Source organism: Canariomyces notabilis (assembly GCF_033297395.1).
Source record: "Canariomyces notabilis strain CBS 508.74 unplaced genomic scaffold N656scaffold_5, whole genome shotgun sequence".
Classification (NCBI taxonomy): Eukaryota; Fungi; Ascomycota; class Sordariomycetes; order Sordariales; family Chaetomiaceae; genus Canariomyces; species Canariomyces notabilis.
In genome coordinates this window covers 1,186,611-1,206,886 of record NW_027041827.1, presented here as the reverse complement: position 1 = coordinate 1,206,886, position 20,276 = coordinate 1,186,611, and the positions used below count along the sequence as shown (strand labels likewise).

The 20,276-nt window shown below is 55.7% G+C and overlaps 9 protein-coding genes across 9 annotated transcripts in view; 8 read left to right on the top strand and 1 right to left on the bottom strand.

Moving 5' to 3' along the window:
- Positions 1 to 814: 814 nt before the first annotated feature.
- N656DRAFT_788259 (putative isoamyl alcohol oxidase) lies at positions 815 to 2,633 on the top strand (the record flags this gene model as incomplete). Its single annotated transcript, XM_064816679.1, has 2 exons — positions 815 to 1,101; positions 1,181 to 2,633. 2 exons carry the CDS (start codon positions 815 to 817, stop codon positions 2,631 to 2,633), a joined length of 1,740 nt encoding a protein of 579 aa, XP_064672443.1.
- A 475-nt stretch (positions 2,634 to 3,108) lies between these two features.
- Positions 3,109 to 4,518, top strand: N656DRAFT_777055 (glutathione S-transferase). The gene is made up of 8 exons (XM_064814751.1): positions 3,109 to 3,147; positions 3,220 to 3,387; positions 3,446 to 3,481; positions 3,561 to 3,749; positions 3,810 to 3,847; positions 3,915 to 3,934; positions 4,003 to 4,170; positions 4,252 to 4,518. Exons 2-8 carry the CDS (start codon positions 3,289 to 3,291, stop codon positions 4,461 to 4,463), a joined length of 762 nt encoding a protein of 253 aa, XP_064672442.1. The 5' UTR covers positions 3,109 to 3,147; positions 3,220 to 3,288; the 3' UTR covers positions 4,464 to 4,518.
- Positions 4,519 to 4,888: 370 nt separating this feature from the next.
- N656DRAFT_796486 (uncharacterized protein) lies at positions 4,889 to 7,085 on the top strand (the record flags this gene model as incomplete). Its single annotated transcript, XM_064817530.1, has 6 exons — positions 4,889 to 5,054; positions 5,117 to 5,327; positions 5,382 to 5,599; positions 5,789 to 6,012; positions 6,067 to 6,387; positions 6,456 to 7,085. 6 exons carry the CDS (start codon positions 4,889 to 4,891, stop codon positions 7,083 to 7,085), a joined length of 1,770 nt encoding a protein of 589 aa, XP_064672441.1.
- A 431-nt stretch (positions 7,086 to 7,516) lies between these two features.
- N656DRAFT_553521 (uncharacterized protein) lies at positions 7,517 to 8,229 on the top strand. Its single transcript, XM_064810056.1, has one exon. The coding sequence runs from the start codon at positions 7,671 to 7,673 to the stop codon at positions 8,127 to 8,129; it is 459 nt and encodes a 152-aa protein (XP_064672440.1). The 5' UTR covers positions 7,517 to 7,670; the 3' UTR covers positions 8,130 to 8,229.
- Positions 8,230 to 8,270: 41 nt separating this feature from the next.
- N656DRAFT_704691 (uncharacterized protein) lies at positions 8,271 to 11,540 on the top strand (the record flags this gene model as incomplete). The annotated part of the gene is made up of 4 exons (XM_064811199.1): positions 8,271 to 8,563; positions 8,625 to 8,879; positions 8,938 to 9,858; positions 9,920 to 11,540. The coding sequence occupies 4 exons, from the start codon at positions 8,271 to 8,273 to the stop codon at positions 11,538 to 11,540; spliced, it is 3,090 nt and encodes a 1,029-aa protein (XP_064672439.1).
- A 907-nt stretch (positions 11,541 to 12,447) lies between these two features.
- N656DRAFT_843564 (uncharacterized protein) lies at positions 12,448 to 13,187 on the top strand (the record flags this gene model as incomplete). The annotated part of the gene is made up of 4 exons (XM_064819099.1): positions 12,448 to 12,741; positions 12,817 to 12,916; positions 13,003 to 13,054; positions 13,109 to 13,187. 4 exons carry the CDS (start codon positions 12,448 to 12,450, stop codon positions 13,185 to 13,187), a joined length of 525 nt encoding a protein of 174 aa, XP_064672438.1.
- Positions 13,188 to 13,201: 14 nt separating this feature from the next.
- N656DRAFT_843563 (uncharacterized protein) lies at positions 13,202 to 14,548 on the bottom strand. Its single transcript, XM_064819098.1, has 2 exons — positions 14,256 to 14,548; positions 13,202 to 14,155 (listed from the first exon to the last, which is right to left on the bottom strand). Exons 1-2 carry the CDS (start codon positions 14,376 to 14,378, stop codon positions 13,616 to 13,618), a joined length of 663 nt encoding a protein of 220 aa, XP_064672437.1. The 5' UTR covers positions 14,379 to 14,548; the 3' UTR covers positions 13,202 to 13,615.
- Positions 14,549 to 14,599: 51 nt separating this feature from the next.
- On the top strand, positions 14,600 to 18,142 carry N656DRAFT_777052 (TAF5-like protein). The gene is made up of 4 exons (XM_064814750.1): positions 14,600 to 15,052; positions 15,500 to 15,682; positions 15,739 to 16,544; positions 16,617 to 18,142. Exons 1-4 carry the CDS (start codon positions 14,903 to 14,905, stop codon positions 17,782 to 17,784), a joined length of 2,307 nt encoding a protein of 768 aa, XP_064672436.1. The 5' UTR covers positions 14,600 to 14,902; the 3' UTR covers positions 17,785 to 18,142.
- A 94-nt stretch (positions 18,143 to 18,236) lies between these two features.
- Positions 18,237 to 20,276, top strand: part of N656DRAFT_843561 (Vps5-domain-containing protein) — a 2,605-nt gene continuing 565 nt past the window's right edge. Inside the window, exons 1-3 of the mRNA XM_064819097.1 lie at positions 18,237 to 19,125; positions 19,200 to 19,580; positions 19,643 to 20,245. Of these exons, the coding sequence (XP_064672435.1) occupies positions 18,448 to 19,125; positions 19,200 to 19,580; positions 19,643 to 20,245 (1,662 nt within the window). The 5' untranslated portion in view covers positions 18,237 to 18,447. The remainder of the gene's footprint in view (positions 19,126 to 19,199; positions 19,581 to 19,642; positions 20,246 to 20,276) is intronic.

Here is a 20,276-nt window from a genome sequence, read left to right as displayed (position 1 = left end):
GTTGCGAGTTTCGCCAGGGACTACATGCCATGCCAGGGACAGGCCGATCGGATCGGGATCGGCAGCGGCCCATCCGGGAACTCGGGCTACCGGACATGGCTTGACCCGGGGTTTTTGTTGACGATAAGATTCGCAACTGCCAGACGAGTGGAGCCTTTGGCCGCCGAGCCCACTGAAATTCCCACATGGCAGTTGCGTGTGGGTCCCCGACAGCCACTCCACCCGATGCTGATCTCTCTTTCTGCATGTTGTGATCCCTTGTCCTCGCGCTCTCATGAGCGAGCAGGAGAGGGCGACGAACATGCCTGAGATGCCTGTGCAATCTATACTGCACCACGGAGTTATCTTCTACACTTGTATCGTACACGTAGCATATCGTTAATGCTCGGCATCTCGAGATGCTCCGACTTTTCATCGAATGCCGGTGTCCAGCACTGACTGGTGGAGATCATCCAAGGTTGTCTCCTATTCGGACCCGGAATCTGTCCAGGACTCCAGGCTCCCATATGCCGGTCTTGCATCTTTAGCTCCTCCCAGGTTCCCCAGGGACTGGCTGGCTAGCCAGATTCGCTTTTCCTATGTATGATCATCTGTATTCTCCGCACTCGCAGCCCCCATGACTTGTCAACCGCGAAGGAGAGGCCGACGATCCGGAGAGAGACAGGGGCGAGTGGGCGGGCGTTAGAAAAGGCGCCCATGCTGTCTCTTCGTGCTATTGCTGTGTTTCCGTGGAGCCTCTCCTTCGAATAACCCTCCACTACACTCCTTTTTTTTGTTCTGATGCCCTCACCCTGAGCCACTCGTTTGAAGCAGGATGAAGGTGCCGCTCCTTACCGCCAACTTGTTTACAGCATGCGCGCTCTGCGTTAGCATTAGCATCACGGCCGGCATTGCCGCGGCGGGCGATGCCACGGCAGGGTCGTGCAAGTGCTTTCCGGGAGACCCGTGCTGGCCATCTGTCAGTGACTGGGACAATCTGAACAAAACGGTCAACGGCCGGCTGATCGCCACGGTGCCGCTTGCCCAGGCTTGCCACGACCCTGACTACGACGAGGCGAGATGCCAGGCGCTACGCGATGGCTGGCAGAATCCTGCCACTCAGTAAGTTATAAGACGCGTCGGCAGACGTGGTTGTAGATGAGCTCTGTCCATCGCTAATAGTGTACGTGTCGGCATACAGTATGGACGACTCGGCCTCCGTGATGGCCCCTTTCTTTGCTAACCAGAGCTGCGACCCTTTCACCTCGCAAGCGAAGCCATGCACACTCGGCAACTATGTGAGGTATGCCGTGGCCGCCGAGTCCGCTGCCGACGTGATCGCGACCGTCAACTTTGCTAGGCAGCACAACATCCGCTTCGTGGTCCGAAACACTGGCCACGATTATCTTGGCCGGTCCACTGGCGCTGGTGCTCTCTCTGTGTGGACGCACAAGCTCGACGACATCGCCTTCAAAATCTGGGACGATGCGTATTACAAGGGCGACGCCGTCAAGGTCGGAGCTGGCGTTCAGGGCTTCCAGATCCTCGAGGCTGGTCTTTCAAAGGGCCAGATTGTCGTTGGCGGCGAGTGTCCGACTGTCGGGCTTGCTGGCGGCTATACTCAAGGTGGTGGCCATTCGGCGCTGAGCACCTCGTTCGGCCTGTCAGCCGACAACACCCTCGAGTTTGAAGTCGTCACGGCCACTGGCGAGCTCGTTACTGCTTCTCGCACACAGAATACCGACTTGTACTGGGCTCTTTCTGGCGGTGGTCCCGGCAACTACGGCGTCGTCGTCAGTATGACGGTCAAGTCTCACCCCGATAGTCATGTTGGTGGGGTCACTCTGTCCTTGTATGCTCTCAACAACCCCGGTGGCACTTTCTACAATGCCATTGATGCCTTCCATGCCGCCCTTCCTGCCATGGTCGAGGCCGGCGCCATGGTCGTCTACTACTTCACATCGAGCTTCTTCATGATCTCACCTTTGACCGCCTACAACAAGACGTCTGCCGAGGTGGCGTCGATCATGGAGCCGTTCCTAAGCACACTTAACTCAATGGCTGTAAAGTACACTGTGGACTACAGTGACTCCAATACTTACTATGAGCACTACGACAAGTACTTTGGCCCCTTGCCCGTCGGGGCCATCCAGGTTGGCATTGCCCAATATGGCGGCCGCCTTGTCCCGTTCTCAGCATGGGAGAAGAACAGCACAGCCATGTCCAAGACAACCCGCTACATCGCCGAGAAGGGCGTCACCTGGATTGGCGTCGGCACCAACGTCGCGCCCTTCGGCAAGGACGGGGCCAACGCAGTGCTTCCTGCCTGGCGCACACCGTTAGTGCACGCAACGCTCACGACTCCCTGGTCCTTTGACCCCGAACGCTGGGAGGAAATGCTCGACAATCAGCGGCTGATGACGGACGATATCATGCCGGCCATTGAGAGAGTGACCCCTGGCTCGGGCGCCTACATGAATGAAGCCGACTTTCAGCAGCCTAATTTCCAGAAGGAGTTCTTTGGCACCAACTACAACGATCTCATGGGCATCAAGCGCAAGTACGACCCTGACGGTTTCTTTTACGCTAGGAATGCCGTCGGTAGTGAGAGGTGGCGTGTTGACCTTGACGGCCGGATGTGCATGGCTCAATAAAATGAGACGCAGACCTTGCGTGTAATACTAATACTAATACCCATACCGCTGTGCGCCCTGGTGTTGTGGTCCGTATCTCGACAACCGTCGGCGACAGGACAGGCATCCAAGCAGTGGACTTTGTATCAATGTCAACAACAGCATCTCCACACTACATACACACTCGCTACCTAATCTACCTATAATAGAGAACGGGCACACAAGCTTCCTTATCATTCCAGCACAGAGCGTAATCAACTGTTGTCCTGCGTGATCTAGCTCTGCTCGCATTTTAGCTCGGTAACTCGCTGGACTAATGCGATGATCCGCCCAGATCAAGGAGGGGAAGGAAGCTTGTCGCTTCGGAGGAAAGTTCCAGTCCTTCCAAAACCCACTCTAAGTCTCTAAAAAGCACGCATTAATAATGAGTTGCCCTGAATGGGCCAATGTGACCGATGCGTATAAGCGTGTAATTTCTAATCCCCGCCAGTCGATGATGCACGCATGCTTCAGTGATTTGTCATGACAGGTTCTTGTATGTATATATGTTTTAGGGATGAGTGGAATCATTACCATCCCGAAATTCACATCTGATCAGTTGGTACAGCGAGTCTCTCTACTAGGATCAGACTTCTCAAAGAACGCTGACTCCACCATCACCACGAGAACAGCCAAGATGACCGAGGCAAAGTCGGATATTCACCTCTACACAGACCAGACGGCTAATGGCATCAAGATCTCGATGCTCCTAGAAGAGCTGGGGGTTCCTTATAAGGTACCGTGCCACAGCCGCCTCTACACTTGGATCAATTGCTGATACGACAGCCTCAAAGGTGACGGCCATCGACATCTCAAAGAACACCCAGAAGGTAGGCAGAGAGATATTCTTGGGCCATGGATGTCGCTGGAGAGCAGCTGCAGTGGAAACTGACCAGGCTTCCTACCTAGGAACCATGGTTCCTGGAAATCAACCCAAACGGACGCATCCCAGCCCTCACCGACACTTTCACCGATGGCTCGCCCATCCGGCTGTTTGAGAGTGGCTCTATCATGCAGTACCTGGTCGACAGGTATGACACGGAACATAAGGTTTCGTATCCGCGTGGCACGCGGGAATATTGGGAGGTGAACAACTGGGTATGCATGCCCTACTCAGCGCAAGATGAGAGGCTGAGAGGCAGCTGACGATGGCGGCAGCTCTTCTGGCAGATGGGCGGGCTCGGCCCCATGCAAGGGTGCGTTTGAGCGAAAAGTCTCCTTGAATGCGAATTCTGATGTCGAGGCTGACCGCGAACTATCCAGTCAAGCAAATCACTTCGCGAGTAAGTCCAAACTGGAGGGCGGTCGAATGCACTTCCGGAGGGGAGGGCCCTAACAAGAGATACGACAGGATACGCCCCTGAAAAGATCCAGTACGCTATCGACAGATACCAGAACGAGACTCGCCGCTTGTACCGCGTCATGGAGACCCAGCTGAGCAAGTCCACGTCCGGGTATCTCGTCGGGGACAAATGCACCGTTGCCGATCTAGCCTGCTGGGGCTGGGTGGCGGGTTCTAGTAAGTTTTGCTACGTACCTGTTTCTGTTGAAAAACCATCACAATAAGTTGCTAACAGAACGCGTCTACCCGCTGGAAAAGACTGGGCAGGTGTGTCACTGGATGACTTTCCCCATCTGAACGCCTGGCTTGACAGAGTTCTGGCGCGTCCTGGCGTCGAGAGAGGCAGGCATGTGCCGAAGAAGCATACTGCCTTGGAAAATAGGCACAAGACGGAGGAGGAGATGGACAAGGAGGCTGGGAAAACCAGAGCGTGGGTGCAGCAAAGTATGGCGGCCGATGCGAAGAAATGAGGATGTTCGCCGACTGGACGCGATATTGGTAGAGAGTATTGCGGTTGAAGAATAATTAGTAGCGTAGATTGTTCAATTTATAAGTGAAGCATCATGATGCATAGTTCAATAATCGGTGCATGAGTGATCTGGAAGAAAATGGGAACGGCTCGAAACTGCAAGGGGAATCTGGACCACCCATCGGATGCCAGACCCTAACCCTTACAGAGAGGCAGGCGTGGACGGTCACGTGCATCAGCCCCGTCAGGCCTCGATTTGGTTAGCGGCCCAGAACTCAACAGCTCTTTTGACTTGGCTTGCGCATTTGCCACGGGGTAAACTTCCCAAAGATTTTTGCCTCTCACCATCCCACTCAACGCGCCTTTGTATTTGGCAACGTCTCATCCACCAAATACCGCGCGAATTCGAGACGAGCAATCGGCAATATGGCGTGGAGAAATCAAGGAATTACCGGATCCAACAATATTCCCTTGGGAAAGGTGCGGCGCTTCGGTGGTGGTGATGCCGATGACGACAGCAAGAGTGCGACTTCGTCTTCGAATGGCATCGTAAATGGGGACCGTGATGTCAAGCGCGGCCGCAGCCCCGAGCGTAAGGCTTTATTTCTTTCCACCGTCTTTGTTGATGATGCATGGTACTGACGTGGTTTGCAGGCTCCGAACACGATGGCCCGAGGCGTCGCAAGAAGCGCAATCGCTGGGGCGAGGCCACCGAGAACAAGGCCGCGGGATTGATGGGCCTCCCCACCGCCATCGTTGCCGACATGACCCTCGAGCAGCTTGAGGCATACACGCTCCATCTCCGTATCGAAGAGATCACGCAAAAGCTCAAGATTGACGATGTTGTTCCCGCCGACGGAGACAGGTATGCATTCTGTCCCTATTCTTGGCAACCAGGGATACTGACACGACATGTAAGGTCGCCATCGCCTCCTCCGCAGTACGACAACCATGGCCGCCGTGTCAATACTCGAGAATACCGTTACCGAAAGCGCCTTGAGGATGAGCGCCACAAGCTCATCGAGAAGGCCATGAAGACCATCCCCAACTATCACCCGCCTCAGGATTATCGCCGGCCGACCAAGACCCAGGAGAAGGTCTACGTGCCGGTCAACGACTACCCAGAGATTAATTTCAGTATGATTGCTAACCCTCTAACCCTCCTAACCACTTTTGAATCCCTTTGTCCCTTGGTGCTTTGCTGGCTATCCGCGACGGCATCTCACCGTGATGCTGCGCTTTGCGGGCAAATCCTGCCCGGTTCTAACCTGATCACTGCTCTGCCGTTTGATCCAGTTTACTAACACTTAGCTCTCCCTACTCAAGTTGGCTTACTTATCGGACCTCGTGGCAATACTCTTAAAAAAATGGAAGCAGAATCAGGTGCCAAGATCGCCATCCGTGGCAAGGGCTCCGTCAAGGAGGGCAAGGGCCGTTCAGATGCAGCGCACTCCAGCAACCAGGAAGAAGATTTGCACTGTTTGATCATGGCCGACACCGAGGAGAAGGTTAACAAGGCGAAGAAGCTGATTCACAATATCATTGAGACGGTGAGTACTCCTTTCAACAGCATCTGGCAAGTAGCTGTACTAATGGTGTGTTAGGCTGCCTCGATTCCTGAAGGCCAGAATGAGCTGAAGCGCAACCAGTTGCGCGAGCTGGCTGCCCTAAACGGAACCCTGCGTGATGATGAGAACCAGGCGTGCCAGAACTGCGGACAGATTGGGCATCGCAAGTACGATTGTCCCGAGAAGCAGAACTACACTGCCAACATCATCTGCCGTGTCTGCGGTAATGCCGGTCACATGGCCCGCGATTGCCCAGACAGACAGCGGGGCGCTAGCTGGCGCAATGACGGTCCAGTGGGTGCTCGGCCTGGGGGTCGTATTGGCGGAGGTGGCGATGCTGTTGATCGCGAGTATGAGGTATGTTGATAAGCGTTTTGATCGCCCCACTCGGCAAACCGGGGTAGATTTACTAACTCACATCACAGCAACTCATGCAAGAACTCGGGGGAACTGGCGCTGCCCCTGCGCGCATTGAAGCGGGCCCCGGCTCGCACAGCAACGGTGGTGGCGGCGATGCTCGACCATGGGCACGCGGCCCAACTGGCGGACCTGCCCCTTGGCGTGCCCGGAATCAGGATCGCGACGGCGAGGGCGGTCCTACCGGTGGTCCTGCTCCCTGGGCGCGTGACCGCGACCGTGGCGACCGTGACCGCGACCGTGGATACCGCGGCAGCGACGGGCGTGATGGAGGCGACGGCTACTACGGTGGCGGTCAACCCTCATATGGTGGCGCCGCAGCCGCTCCGGGAACCGCTCCATGGCATCAACCACCCCCCGCAGGCCCCGTTGGATACGGCGGTGCGTACCCTGGCTACAGTGCTTATGGTGCTCCCGGTGCTCCTGGTGCTCCTCCGGGATTGGGCGGAGCTCCTCCTGGGTTGCCTCCCCCGCCTCCCCCACCGCCTGGTGGTGCTCCCCCTGGACTTCCTGGCGGTCTCAACGCGCTGATCCAGCAATATGCCAATGCCGTTCCGCCACCTCCCCCTCCGCCGTCTGGAGAGGCGCCGCCTCCCCCGCCACCCATGGACCTGCCGCCTCCTCCACCGGGTGCCTAGAGGACACAGCAATTACTTGCGCTAACCTTCTGCGATGAGCACGGCATATGCTACTGACTGATAGGGCTCGTGATTTTCTTTTTTACTTTTCCTTTGATTTCCTTTGATAGCTTTGCTCTGGCTCACTCTCTCCCATAGTTGGCATTCATCCTCGACTGTGTGATGGACACCACGGCCCTTCCACCGCGAGGGAGAGAGATGAGGGAAGGAGAGAAGACTAACTGTATAGCTAGTAGAGTGGAAATTGTTCTTATGCATTAGGCTCTGCGTGTTCATCTATCCTCTGGGGTGACATACCTATATATTTGTTTCGACTTGTACAAGAGTCCCTCCTATCCGTCCTCCACGTACCGTATATTCTTGGGAAATCCGCCCTCCGCTACTGCACAGTCTAAGCCAAGCGACGTCTCTCGTCATGTATTCCACCCACTTCAAACCCTAACTTCAACCTCACAACACATCGGCAAAGTTGAAGCGCATTGCATAGTGCAAGGCTGGGATTGGTCGCCCAGGTTTAAACTGTGCAGTAGCGGAGGGCGGATTTCTCGCGAATGTACGTTAGATTACCTAAGGTACGTACCTCTGATGCTGCCTGGTGACATCACCGGGTCACCCTTAGGAGCTTGGGCCACCTGCAGTTGGCAGGGGAGCTCTTTACCGTTGTGGATGACCCCCGCAACTGTATCGACCGTTCTTGCAATGGTCGCTTGCGACATTCTTCCACGTGCGATCTGGTCAATTAGGTTGATCGCAGCGTCGTCTAGTGTTAAGGGGCCCGTGTATACATTGGCAGAGAGTAGCAGGACGACCCAGGCAGGTGATGCTGTGTATGGCGATCTGACGGACGGCTGGTGTAGCACCACCTTCAAGGTGTCGCAGTTCCGTCCAAACTCTCAGCGTCGTCGATTGAGTTGCCTAATGGGTTCAGCACCGCACCTTCCGATATCCACCAGTTCTCTCCCGGAACCTAGAATCTTGCATCCGTCCGACTGTTCTCGACCTGTCACCTCACCCTCGCGGTCCCCTAAGCGAGAGGTCGCCTAATTAACGCGTTACCGCATCACCTTTTGCAAAGGGCGCCGTCAACACTCACATCCTCGTGGTCTCGCCTTTCCTTGCCCGTGTTCGTGTCGCCGTACCGCCCTACCGCCCTGGGCGGGCTCACGGCACAAAATATAGGCCATCATGATAGCCAATCCATTCTCATTCCGGACCGGGCCTGTTACTTTCTGGACCACTGTCACCTATCTGGCCCTCCTTATTCCCATCATCGTCATCAACGAGGCCACCCCTCCAGCACCGCGTGAGCCCTCCCCAGTTGCTGGCGTCAACCTCACCCAAGCTTGGCTCGACCTCTCCACTATCACTCGGGCATACCACCCATACAATAGCCGATACAATGAGGTTGTCCGGGACTTCCTTCTGGAACGCATCCGCTCTATCCTGGCCGAGAATGGTGTAGCCTGGACAACGGACCGGTGAGTGCGAGTGGTCGTGATCGTTCGGGACTAGAAGCTGCTGCTAACCCCGGGAATGCAGCTCTGGCCAGAGTAGCCAAGATGCTGCCGTCACAGTGTTCGACGACATGACATCGAATTGCACGTTTCTCATGGCCACGAGCATAGTCCCTGATCCGAACGCCGCCCAGGTGGCTGCTTACTTTGAGGGCACCAATATCCTTGTGTACATCAGGGGTAAAGCCGATGATCAGGGAAGCTGGTGGGATTCCTATGGCGTTGATGAAGCTCGGCGCAACCGGAATGTCCTGACGCTAGTCAACGCACATTACGACTCGTGAGCCCCATTATCCCCCGTCAAATCTTGAGCAATAACCGGACTGACCCCCTTGCAGTGTCTCTACAGGATATGGCGCCACAGATGATGGCATGGGTGTCGTCACTTGCTTACAGCTGGTTCAGTACTTTACTCATCATGGCCATCAGCCTGAGAGGGGCATCGTGATCATGTTCAACAATGGAGAGGAGGATTATCTTTACGGCGCCAGAGCGCTCGGCCAGCATCCTTTGATGCCGTACATCCACACCTTCTTGAATCTCGAAGGAGCCGGCGCCGGAGGCCGAGCCAATCTTTTCCGCACCACTGACCGTGAGGTGACCGCCGCCTATGCGGGGACATCAGACCCCTTCGGAACCGTCATCGGCTCCGACGCATTTGGCCTCGGCTTCATCAGGAGCGGCACCGACTACTCAGTGCTCCATGACGTGTACGGCCAGCGGGGACTCGATCTGGCCTTCTTCAAACCCCGTGCAAGATATCATACCAACCAGGACGATGCGAAGCACGCGTCCAAAGGCAGCCTTTGGCATATGCTTTCGGCCTCCATACACACTGCAACGCGGCTATCCAGCGACACCGGGGAAACTTTCATCGGTCCTAGGCCGGATAGAGCGCCTGGAAAGGTTCATAACGGCAGCCCGAGCGATGGAGTGTGGTTTGACCTCTTCGGCAAGGGGTTTGTGCTATTTGGTCTGCGGGGTCTGTTCGCTTGGTCGCTCACGGTACTGGTTGCCACCCCCTTGATACTGGTTCTGGTCACATATATTCTCCACAGATTGGACCGGTATTACCTCTTCAGCTCGAGCATCAAGACAAGCTATGGGGAACCCGACAATGAGCCCGTGTCGATTGGTGGATGGAAAGGGTTCTTCCGCTTCCCTTTTGCTCTGGTCGTCGCCGGAGCCCTCACTCTTGGAGCAGCTTTCTTGATGCGGAAGGTGAACCCCTTCATTATCTACAGCAGCCGATATTCCGTGTATGTATTCTTCGCTTCCCCCGTTTCTTCTTCGGTCAATGCGATCACTAACAAGAGGAAGCTTGGCCATGATGCTCTCGCTATTCTACTTCGCCTTCTGGGCCGTCATGCGAGGTGCCAGCTCTGTAAGGCCAAGCGCACTTCACCGTGGCTACGTCAGTATTTGGTTGTTCATCTTGGGATGGGCTGCTCTCGTTGCTGTCACCGTAGCCGAGGACCGATTTAGGATCAGCGCTGGGTATATGTTTGTCTTCCTAGAGTCGGCCGTGTTTCTATCCACTTTTATTGCACTTTGCGACTTGTTCGCATTGCCGAAGAAGGTGGCCTGGGCGCAACGAGTCCGAGAGGATCAAGAGGCAAGGGAATTCGTTCAGGATCGCGGTCGCTCGCCAATGCTTCGCCAGAGATCTCCAGTGCCTCCGGGTACGAGAGGGTCAAACGCTTCTGCCTCTGTCTCAGCCTCTGCCCAAGGTCCCCACAATGCCGACCACGGTGACCAGGACGACGACTCGAACACAGAGGCGCCAACAGAACGGACACCGCTCGTGGGCGTGAATGCTACTAGCGAGCCTCCCCGCACGACGTTCGCCACGAGATACCGACGCTCCATATCGGCCCTGGTGAGTAGTGCTCGCGGATCCAGCGACGCTGAAGCCGAGCCATATGAGCACGAGCAGGCCTGGTCTGGGCGCTTGCTCTCATGGACGTGGTTCCCGCAGTTTCTGCTGCTCGGCCCCTTCTTCATTATTCTGGTTGGGCAGACCTGTCTGATGCTCGTCGATGCAATCCATCAGACTGGCGCAGATGGCAGCAGCCTCCTCCTTCCCTACATTATTGTTTTCTTAATGACCGTTCTGCTCTTCCTTCCCGTGACCCCATTTATCCATCGTGTCAGCCATCACATACCCGTCATTCTTTTTGCCGTTTTCGTTGCCACCTTGATGTACAACCTTGCCGCCTTCCCCTTCTCGGATGGCAACCGATACAAGGCCTATTTCGTGCAACGGCTTGACCTTGACAGCGGCGAGAACCACGTGTGCTACTCAGGCGTCGAAGAATACCTGCGCCGTATGCTTGCTGAGATCCCCTCAGCTTCTGGCCAGGAGCTCTCCTGCAGCGAGTCAAAGAGGCCGGGTCTCGTCAGCTGCTGTTACGACGGCTCGGGAGTGCCGCCCAACCTGGTGGACTCTTCCGGGGAAGCCAGCCACAGCAGCAGCCTTGTGACTATCAACGCCACGCGCACGGCCGAGAACCGCGCTCGAATTGAGGTCAGCGCCAACAATACCAAGGCGTGCTTTTTGGAGTTTGAACGGCCCGTCTCGGCGCTTCACGTCCACGGCAGCTCTGGATGGGATGGCAGGTTTGGGCAGTTCCCTGAGAGTGGCGTCAAGACTCTCAGGCTTTGGCATAGGTCGTGGAATGAACCCTGGGTGGTGGATATTGAGTGGCCAGGTGATAAGAGTAATGATGGTGTTGTTCACGGCTCGGGGGAAAGTGAAGGGCTGAAGTTGCGGGACCCCGGTTCTGTTTTTCACGGGGCTGCCGTATGCATGTGGAGCGATGCTAATGTTCCTGGTATGATACCCGCGCTGGATGAAGCGCTCATGTTCTCGCCTACGTGGTCGGCCATTACAAAGTTTGCGGAGGGATTGGTGGAGGGGAGGAAGGGCTTCTCGGTATGAGCAGTGGAATGGCGGACGGTCTTGACTGTTAGGTTTGGTTGATTGGAGTGTGTTTTGTCAGGCGTTGTGGTTGGTTAGGAGCGCATTTCCATCTTCGGGCGTCTCTCGATCATCCCGTAATCAGGGATGTTTGTATCGATGGGATGAGGTGGGTGATGTACAAAACAATGCAAAGAACCTCGAGTGTGCCAGGCTGTACCGCACACAAGCGCCTTCTGGGATACAGGAGAATTCCTCAAGGATATGAATACATTGTTTTGAATATATAACAGGGTGCTAGTCGCTGATAGCATCATTTAGCTCGCCGTTTATCCAATACCGGCACCCCTCTATCAGCATCCTCTAATTCTCATCAACGTCCTGCTCATCATCAGCACCACCACCCACCACCATCCTGCAACTGCACTAGGTACCCCGTACATCAGATTACTATGTGAATACTACCGAGCACGATCTTGCCAGTGGCAAATACGATATTTGAGCTTTTCAACGATTGGTCTATCACCTGGTATTGTCCCTCAGGCTGTTGTGTCGGTGAGCGATGAGGGTTATTGGCTGTTTCCCCGATGCCATGATAGCCGGATACCACAAGCATCTACGATACGACAGCGTACAAGTACAAGGTAAACAGGCTTTCAGGCTCTAGATTGCTCTTTCCTCCATATTCTAATGCCACCTTCTCTGTAAAAGAGCGGTTAAATACCCACGAGTAGTGCTTTAGTCAAAAGCTAGGTCCTCTCAAGCCTATTTACTTCCATCTTGAAACCAATCATCCATCCTCCTTTGGTGGGTTCTCTGCTTGCACTCACTCACAGTTTGCCATTCCTCTATCTCATTTACCTACACAGTCTTGAGCCACTTAGACAGTTATAAAATCTCGGAAGAAAGCCTCAAGACGAGCACGACCATGAAAGGGATTCTCCGCTTCCTCTGGATCGCCCTCGCCCTCGCGGGGAAGGTTGCTGCCCGTGACACCAGGGGGATAAACACTCCTAGCCGCTTGTTACTCGTCAACGACGGCCAAAGCAAGACCGATGCTGCCATGGATGCGGTTTGCACCCAGGGTCTGCCGGCTTCGGCGCAGCACCCAGACAGCGACTACCCCATCGACAACTACACGGTGGTCACGCCTGCCCAGCATTGGTCGTCGTACACTTTGCGCCAGGACTGGTACGATGAGCACTATCTTTCGGGACCGCATGTAAGTCAAGAACGTGGTACCCTGACTCCATTCACAGTTGGATGATTTTGCTGAGCCGCGGTTGACACTTGACAGTACATGCCCTTCACTCATGCGAGCGATCCGTATGGTGCTTTCAAATGCCAGTATACCTGCAACGCTGCTGAGAACTGCAACTCGTACTTTGTCTGGTACGGTAAGTCACTGCCGGTTTGGAAGAAACCGATGAGCTGCTGTCGCGCTGTTCGAGTGGTGCCGAATCTTGACACCTTTCGGCCACAGAGAAGGTCGGGACCCCAGACGAGCACCTCAGCTGCGTCTTGTTTGATGCCATGTAAGAGGAAGCCAGCCAATGTATGTGCGAGTCTGTTACTTACGAGTCGAAAAGCATTACACCGTCCATCTTCGTCGAGGCCGAGGGCACCATCGCGACCGGCGCCTACGATAGGCTCTGCGATCAGCAGTAGACGGAACAGACAGGGAGATCGCCAGGCCAAGGGGTGGCGGTTGGCAAATTTCGGTGGCCGATATGGCGTGCTGCGGAAGCTTACTCCTCCAGTCCTCTCGCTGACGTCTCGCCATCGGCTATGTCTGTTAGCAGCCGCCACTTGTCTGCTGTTTCAATCTAAGTCCTGGAGAGGGATGGATGCTATTTATGACTTACTAGCCAAGAGTGGTGAACAAAAGGTCAGGATTGCGAGCCTGACCATTCACCAGGCAGAAAGGAGACCGCAAGAAGTAGAGATGGATAGTTGAGTGTCGGCCGGTTTTCGGGTATCTTCCACAAACCCCTGAATTCCATAACGCCGCATCCCTTAGGAGTCGCATAACACCTGCCAAGTGCCAACCTAACAACCCGGGAACCTCAAAATCAACCCCCAACCTCATTCCCCTACTACTCCTTCATCCGATCCTCCTCCTCTTTCACAACCCTCTCAAGATGCTCCCTCGCCCGGCGCCACAGCTCGGCCTCAAAGTCCCTTTCGACCGTGCTGCTAGCCATGTTCAGCTGCCCCACATCCAGCTTCCCATACCGCCCGATCCCGTTGGGCTCCAACCGCGCGGCAACAGCAGCAGCCCCGTCGGCGGCCTCTCCCGATTGTTGCTGTTGTTGCTGACCCTGGCCTTGCTGTTGCTGTGTTTGCTGCTGGTCGCCAATGTTAGTGGTGTTGCCGCGTAGGGTGATGATGCCCGCCTCCTCGAGGGCGAAGATTTGGCGAGTGAGCTGCTTGTCGATCCGGTCGACAGTTTGGAAGAAGGCTGCTTGAGCTGCTCGGAAGCTCGTCAACGGGCTCGATGAAGGGGGGGCGGCTCCAGGGCTGCTGTCGAGGATAAGCACGTCGCCTGACCCGTCGTTGTCGCTGCCGGCTGCTGAGGGAGGAGTAGCCAGGGCGCGAATCGCCGAGGAGAGATGGTTCAGCAGGGAGGCTATGTCCTATTCGCATGTTCAGGTTTGTGGTTTTGAAGGGAAAGGAGGGGAGGTATAGACTATAGAGGCAGGGAGGCGGTGGGACAGGGTGGATGGGTTGACTGACATTGTCGACTTGACTGAGCTGTTCGATGCGCTCAGCTGGGGTGAAGGGTTGGTGAATGTCGACTGCCGGCCCTCCGCTAAGACCTGCGCCGCTGAATTGGGGAGGCTGCGCTGAGTCGTTCATGGTGGGGGTTTTATTCCCATGAGGATGGGCTACTGTACCAGGCAAAAGGAAACTTCTTGGTGGGCTATAACTTGGGAGCTAGTGTAAGGTATTTGGGGTCATCAAGGCTTAGACGCGCCTACTACTAATCTGCATGTGTACTTAAACCTGAACTATGGCTCATTCAAGAGCTTCCTTCCAGTCGGGTCTTTCCCCTCATGGTTGTTGAGTTCAAGGGCCCTGCGGGGTACGACAGGGGTGTGCACGGACTTCTCTGCAAGCCAAGAGAAACCCATCGTTGTCTCGGAAAACTCCGAGCAACCCTAACGCTTCAACTTTACCTTACGTTTCGGGCCCCATCGAATCGTGCTTCGGCTCATAAACTCATGAATGTTGACTTTGACACTCAACGCGTCATTCTGTATTGAGCAGTCGACTGCAACCTTCTTTTTTCTTTTTCATACCAAAAGATGATCCGTTATTACTAAAGGGATTTGGTTCACACGGACAGGGAATCGATCACGATAAGTTTGAGATTTCCCAACATGTCGAACCCTTCACCCCAGGTGCCGGGTCCGGCTGGAGCCTCTTACGGCGGCCAGCCTCAATCGGCAGGAGGAACTGGGAGCGGTGCTGGGGCAGGGACTGCGAGCGGCGGAAGTGCACCTCCCTCAGCCCAGAATCTGAACCAAATCGTGAGTAAACAGAATTTTTTGGTTCGCCCCTTACCAGCGTTGCCGCTTTTCCGTATCTCGTTGTGCGGGGCATCTTGTTCCCTACTCTTGCGAATTCGATGCGAGCACCAGCCACAACCATATTCGTGAGAACACAGCATTAGGGCCGCTTGAACTTCGATGCGGGTTGGCCGCGGCGCCATGGAATCTCTGGCCAGTGGGCCGCTCAGAGTCATATCTGAAGCCCATTGTTCACCGAGCGCGGCACCGAGAAGTTGACGAACCGCCGAAGGAGCCCCCTTTCTCAACACCCTGCGCTTCTTCACCCTCCGTACTTCAAATATCATCTGCCCATCCCACCACTCGGACTCGCCAGCCACCGCACCTCTTGCAATGGACCGGGGGTTTCATCGTGTCCCAATGAACCACATCCTGAAGCAGCCAAACTTACAACTCGGTGATGAACAGGTTACCGATTACCTCAAAAAGAAAGGGTTTACCAAGACTGAAGCCGTTTTCCGGCAGGAAACAGCCAATCTAGGTCCTGACGGGAGACCGGCTCAGCGGAGCGACGACCCGGGCCCAAAGCGATACCTCAAGGCCTTCCTGCTGCTGAGGGACTGGGTCGAGAACAACCTAGACATCTACAAGGTGAGTTCACGTGTGGTTTGTTGCCTTATTGGCAGCTGACCGAGACGTCTCTTTAGTTCGAGCTTAGAAAACTCCTATGGCCCGTCTTCATCTACTCGTACATCGAGCTTGTCAGCCAGGGCTACAACGATGATGCAAAACGGCTGTTGGACACATTAAGGCCGCATTTTGAGGCCGCGCACCAAGATACCTTAGCTCTGCTGGCCACTGTCACACTGCCCCAGCATATCAATGAGAATCGGACTACCCGGCTGTACCGTGAGAACAAATATCGCATTCCCCTCAACCAATCACTTTCCGGCAACCTCTTCCACTTCCTAGAACGCGAAGCGGATGAAGGCGGCACTACCATCACCTACATCCTCCAGACGTACTGTAGCGTCGAGACAAGCGCCCGCGGGCCGATCGAACCCTACAGTTTTGAGGCCATCTACCGCCGAGCTCAAAACCTCGATTTGGACGAGATTGATGCGCAGGAGGGCATCCCCGGCGTTTTCACCGGCATTTCTAACCGCGATGTGCTCGACACATCGGCAAAGCTCAAGCTTGGGCCCATGCCAATGGAGCCAGAGCTGAGAGACGACGTCCGCGCCGAATTAGAAGAGGAGGATCAGCGCCACCCTCCGACAGACAATAGGTCAACTCTTGTCGAGGAATTTGATAAGCGAATTAAGCGTGAAGAGAGCGCCGATGCTCCCGCGCGAACCGAGCTGCCTCTTCCACCGTCCCGAGCGCGGGACGTCGTGATGGAAATGCAGAAAGTTCGCGAGAACCGGGACAGGTTCCGAATTGAGGGCCGTACTGGAGGTGTCGGGCTCGCCGTGTCGGCGTGCATGTTCACATTTCACAACACTCTAGGGAGGTAAGCTTGATGCTCGCTCTGGTCATGTATCGGAGGTTGCGCTCAGCGGTGCTGACAAGGCTGTTCGGCTAGCGTCTCTTGCATGGATTTTTCCAATGACCACCAGCTTGTGGCGATTGGCACGATGGATTCGTATATCCGCGTGTGGTCGATAGACGGCAAGCCGCTCAAGACCACGCTTGCGAACGAAAAGGATCTCAAAGTAAACAACCGCAAGCTTATTGGGCACTCCGGCCCAGTGTACGGCGTGTCATTTTCAGACTCGATAACTAACCTCGACCGGAATATTTACGGAGACAGCGACGACAAGAAGCCCGACACGAGCTCGAAACTCCTTCTCTCGTGTTCAGCAGACGGTCAGGTTCGGCTCTGGTCCTTGGACGTGTGGGCTTGTCTTTGCATATACAAAGCGCATGACGGCCCCGTCTTCCGCGTCCTCTGGGGCCCTCATGGGCACTATTTCGCCACAGCCGGCTGGGACAGGACGGTCCGCGTCTTTTCCCAGGATCATGCCTCGGCTCAGCGTCTTTTGGTCGGCCATGATACGAGCATCTCGGCGCTGGCCTGGCATCCCAACGGAACCTATGTCTTCTCGGCATCAGATGAGGCGGACAAGTCGATTCGCATGTGGTCAATAGTAACGGGCAACTGCGTTCGCATTTTCATTGGCCATACGCACTACATCAGTGCCTTGCAGTGTGCCCACAACGGGAAGATTCTAGCTAGCGCCGATGCTGGAGGGACTATCTTCCTCTGGGACATTGAGAAAGGCACCTGTATCAAGAGGTGCCGCGGCCATGGCAAAGGCGGCATCCCGTCTCTCAGCTTCAGCGCTGAATCAAACGTCCTTGTGTCGGGCGGCCTGGATGGCACAGTCCGCATCTGGGACATCGAACTGCCTGCGGATCCCAACAAGGCCAATCCTCTCACCGGCGGCGTCACTCCAGGACCACAGAGCGACGGAATTGCGGTGGCTGGCGACACGATTGCAGTGGGAGGAAGCTCGGATAGCCGCAGCATCACGGTTGGGGGTCAAGCGGTGCCAGCAGCTAGCGCCAGCACATCAGGGGGTGGAGTTGGCGCTGGTGGAGCGAGTGTGGGCAAGAAGAAGGCCAAGGAGGTCCAGATAACCCCGGACCAAATTAGCGCCTTCGCGACCAAGAAGACGCCCGTGATGAAGGTCCAGTTCACGCGCATGAACTTGATTGTTGCGGGGGGCTGCTACGATCCAGAGAGATAGGAAGACTCTGATTAGGCGCCTCCCTGCATGGTCAATCGTCGTGATTCAGAGATATGAGCGGGTTAGGGATATTATATGGAGAAACAGGAATTGGATTATGGACTTGGTGATCAATGTTCAACTGGGCTTGGGGGCAATGTTTGGCAAACAAGGGCGGACGGGGAGCACGGAGTTTCGGACGTGTACTTGTGCTGTATTGTACTTGTACCGTGGAAGGAGTTTACAGCGGCGGTGATATCCCGAGGTACATGATAATTCCAGCGGCATGTTTCTGACCGGCGCTGTACTATCTCGTAGATATCTACCTTTGCTTTGTGCTGTCTGTGGGTAGAACTGAGGTTATGTAACTTGTAAGGGGCAGTTGTAACTTGTAACTCGCTCCGAAAATGAAAAAGGTCTCTTAACCCCACATTGATCGGCTGCCGTAGCGAGGAAGGCGCAGCGGCTGCAGTCGACAAGCTTGCGCTTGCATACTGCCTCATACTCGCACCCACAAGGCGCTGCTGGTGTTCAAAAACTAGTACTGCGTACTTTAGACAGGCGCCGAGTTTATTGCCTAGCACACGACGCCTGCATATTATTCTCATCTCATACCAAGTTAGCCGTCCAATTGCACTATCCCGGTGACAATTCACGTCCGCATATCCAGCCACCTCCGTCACAATGGAGGATCCCTGGGCCGACTCGGCCGGTAGTTCGGCGCCCCTCGGTTCGTCCTCACTGGGCGACGACAACAACAACGCTGCTCCACCTGCAGATGCTCCCGCCTCTTCCGGAACGACGACAACCACGGCAGGGGCAACGTCATCCCCCACAGCCTCTGCCCGCCCCTCACGGTCGACGCCCCGTCGCCTTGTCGCGCAGCCAACCCGTCTTCAAGCCGTCGAGGACGACCCCCTCGGCCCACTCGGCCCGCTCGGCGCCCCTTCAGCAGCAGCAGACAACGACGATGCCGCGCTGCCATTGCCGCGTGGGACGGCGGCAGGCAAGGCAGGAGGAGCCAGCGGCGCACCCCCAGTTCCGCCGGTCAAGGAGCAACTCCCGCTCCGCACGACCATGGCGACGGCCGCCGGCGCCAAGCGGGCAGCTCCTGGCCCGCCGGATCCGCATCGCATCGATGACGACGATGACGAGGATGGGGATGATCGCCTGTTTGCCAGTCAGAGACCCAGACAGCCGCCGCCTGTCCAGCCCGCGCTGCCGAGCCCCGTGCGCAGCTCCGTCCAGCCAAGCGTGAGCGTTGAGCAGGCGGCCAAGCCGAGTTTTCAGATTACGGTTGGGGACCCGCACAAGGTCGGGGATCTGACGACAAGTCATATTGTTTACTCCGTCAGGACAGAGGTATGTAGCTCTTGTTACTTTGTCTATGAGGGTTTGTTAGGGATGGTTGTATGCTAATGTGCCCGGCTCGGCAGACGACGTCGAAAGCGTACAAGCAGCCCGAGTTTGAGGTCAAGCGTCGCTATCGCGACTTCCTGTGGTTGTACAACACCCTCCATGCCAACAACCCGGGAGTGGTGGTGCCGCCGCCGCCCGAGAAGCAGGCGGTGGGCCGTTTCGAGAGCAATTTTGTTGAATCGCGCCGTGCGGCGCTGGAAAAAATGCTGAACAAAATCGCCGCGCACCCGACGCTGCAGCTCGATGCGGACTTGAAGCTGTTTCTGGAGAGCGAGGCGTTCAATATTGATGTCAAGCATAAAGAGCGCAAGGAGCCCAACTTGGGGGAGAGCAAGAGTGTGCTTGGGTCGCTGGGATTCAGCGTTGGCAGTGGGAACAAGTTCGTGGAGCAAGATGATGTCAGTCAGCCAAGGAGAACGCTATCTGCTGGTTGAGCTCCGTGCTAACTTGGGCAAAATAGTGGTTTCACGATCGCAGGGTCTACCTTGATGCGCTGGAGAATCAGCTCAAGGCTTTGCTCAAGGCCATGGACAGCATGGTGGCGCAGCGCAAGGCCATGGCCGAAGCCGCCGGCGACTTTTCCGCCTCGCTGCACGCACTGTCGACAGTAGAGCTGTCTCCAACACTTTCCGGGCCCCTCGACGCTCTCTCGGAGTTGCAGCTGACGATCCGCGACGTCTATGACCGGCAAGCCCAGCAGGACGTGCTTACCTTTGGCATCATCATCGAGGAATACATCCGGCTGATTGGGAGCGTCAAGCAAGCCTTCTCACAGCGCCAAAAGGCGTTCCACAGCTGGCACAGCGCCGAGTCGGAGTTGCTGAAGCGCAAAGCAGCCCAGGACAAGCTCCTGCGCCAGGGCAAGAGCCAGCAGGATCGACTTAACCAGGTCAACGCCGAGGTTGCCGACGCGGAGCGCAAGGTGCACCAGGCCCGGCTGCTATTTGAAGACATGGGCCGCCTGATGCGGTCTGAACTGGACCGATTTGAACGCGAGAAGGTGGAGGATTTCAAGTCGGGTGTTGAAACTTTCTTGGAGAGCGCAGTAGAAGCGCAGAAGGAGGTGAGTTTTTTTTTTTTTTTTTTTTTTTTTT

Excerpts from the sequence above, each read along its gene's own strand:
- N656DRAFT_777055 (XM_064814751.1), top strand. The coding sequence starts at position 3,289 with ATGACCGAGGCAAAGTCGGATATTCACCTCTACACAGACCAGACGGCT. Across the intron at positions 3,388-3,445 it reads AGCTGGGGGTTCCTTATAAG|GTGACGGCCATCGACATCTC; the intron begins GTACCGTGCCAC and ends ACAGCCTCAAAG. Across the intron at positions 3,935-4,002 it reads TCAAGCAAATCACTTCGCGA|GATACGCCCCTGAAAAGATC; the intron begins GTAAGTCCAAAC and ends GAGATACGACAG.
- N656DRAFT_553521 (XM_064810056.1), top strand. The coding sequence starts at position 7,671 with ATGCTGCCTGGTGACATCACCGGGTCACCCTTAGGAGCTTGGGCCACC.
- N656DRAFT_843563 (XM_064819098.1), bottom strand. The coding sequence starts at position 14,378 with ATGAACGACTCAGCGCAGCCTCCCCAATTCAGCGGCGCAGGTCTTAGC. Across the intron at positions 14,156-14,255 it reads AGCTCAGTCAAGTCGACAAT|GACATAGCCTCCCTGCTGAA; the intron begins GTCAGTCAACCC and ends ACATGCGAATAG.
- N656DRAFT_777052 (XM_064814750.1), top strand. The coding sequence starts at position 14,903 with ATGTCGAACCCTTCACCCCAGGTGCCGGGTCCGGCTGGAGCCTCTTAC. Across the intron at positions 15,683-15,738 it reads ACAACCTAGACATCTACAAG|TTCGAGCTTAGAAAACTCCT; the intron begins GTGAGTTCACGT and ends ACGTCTCTTTAG. Across the intron at positions 16,545-16,616 it reads TTTCACAACACTCTAGGGAG|CGTCTCTTGCATGGATTTTT; the intron begins GTAAGCTTGATG and ends CTGTTCGGCTAG.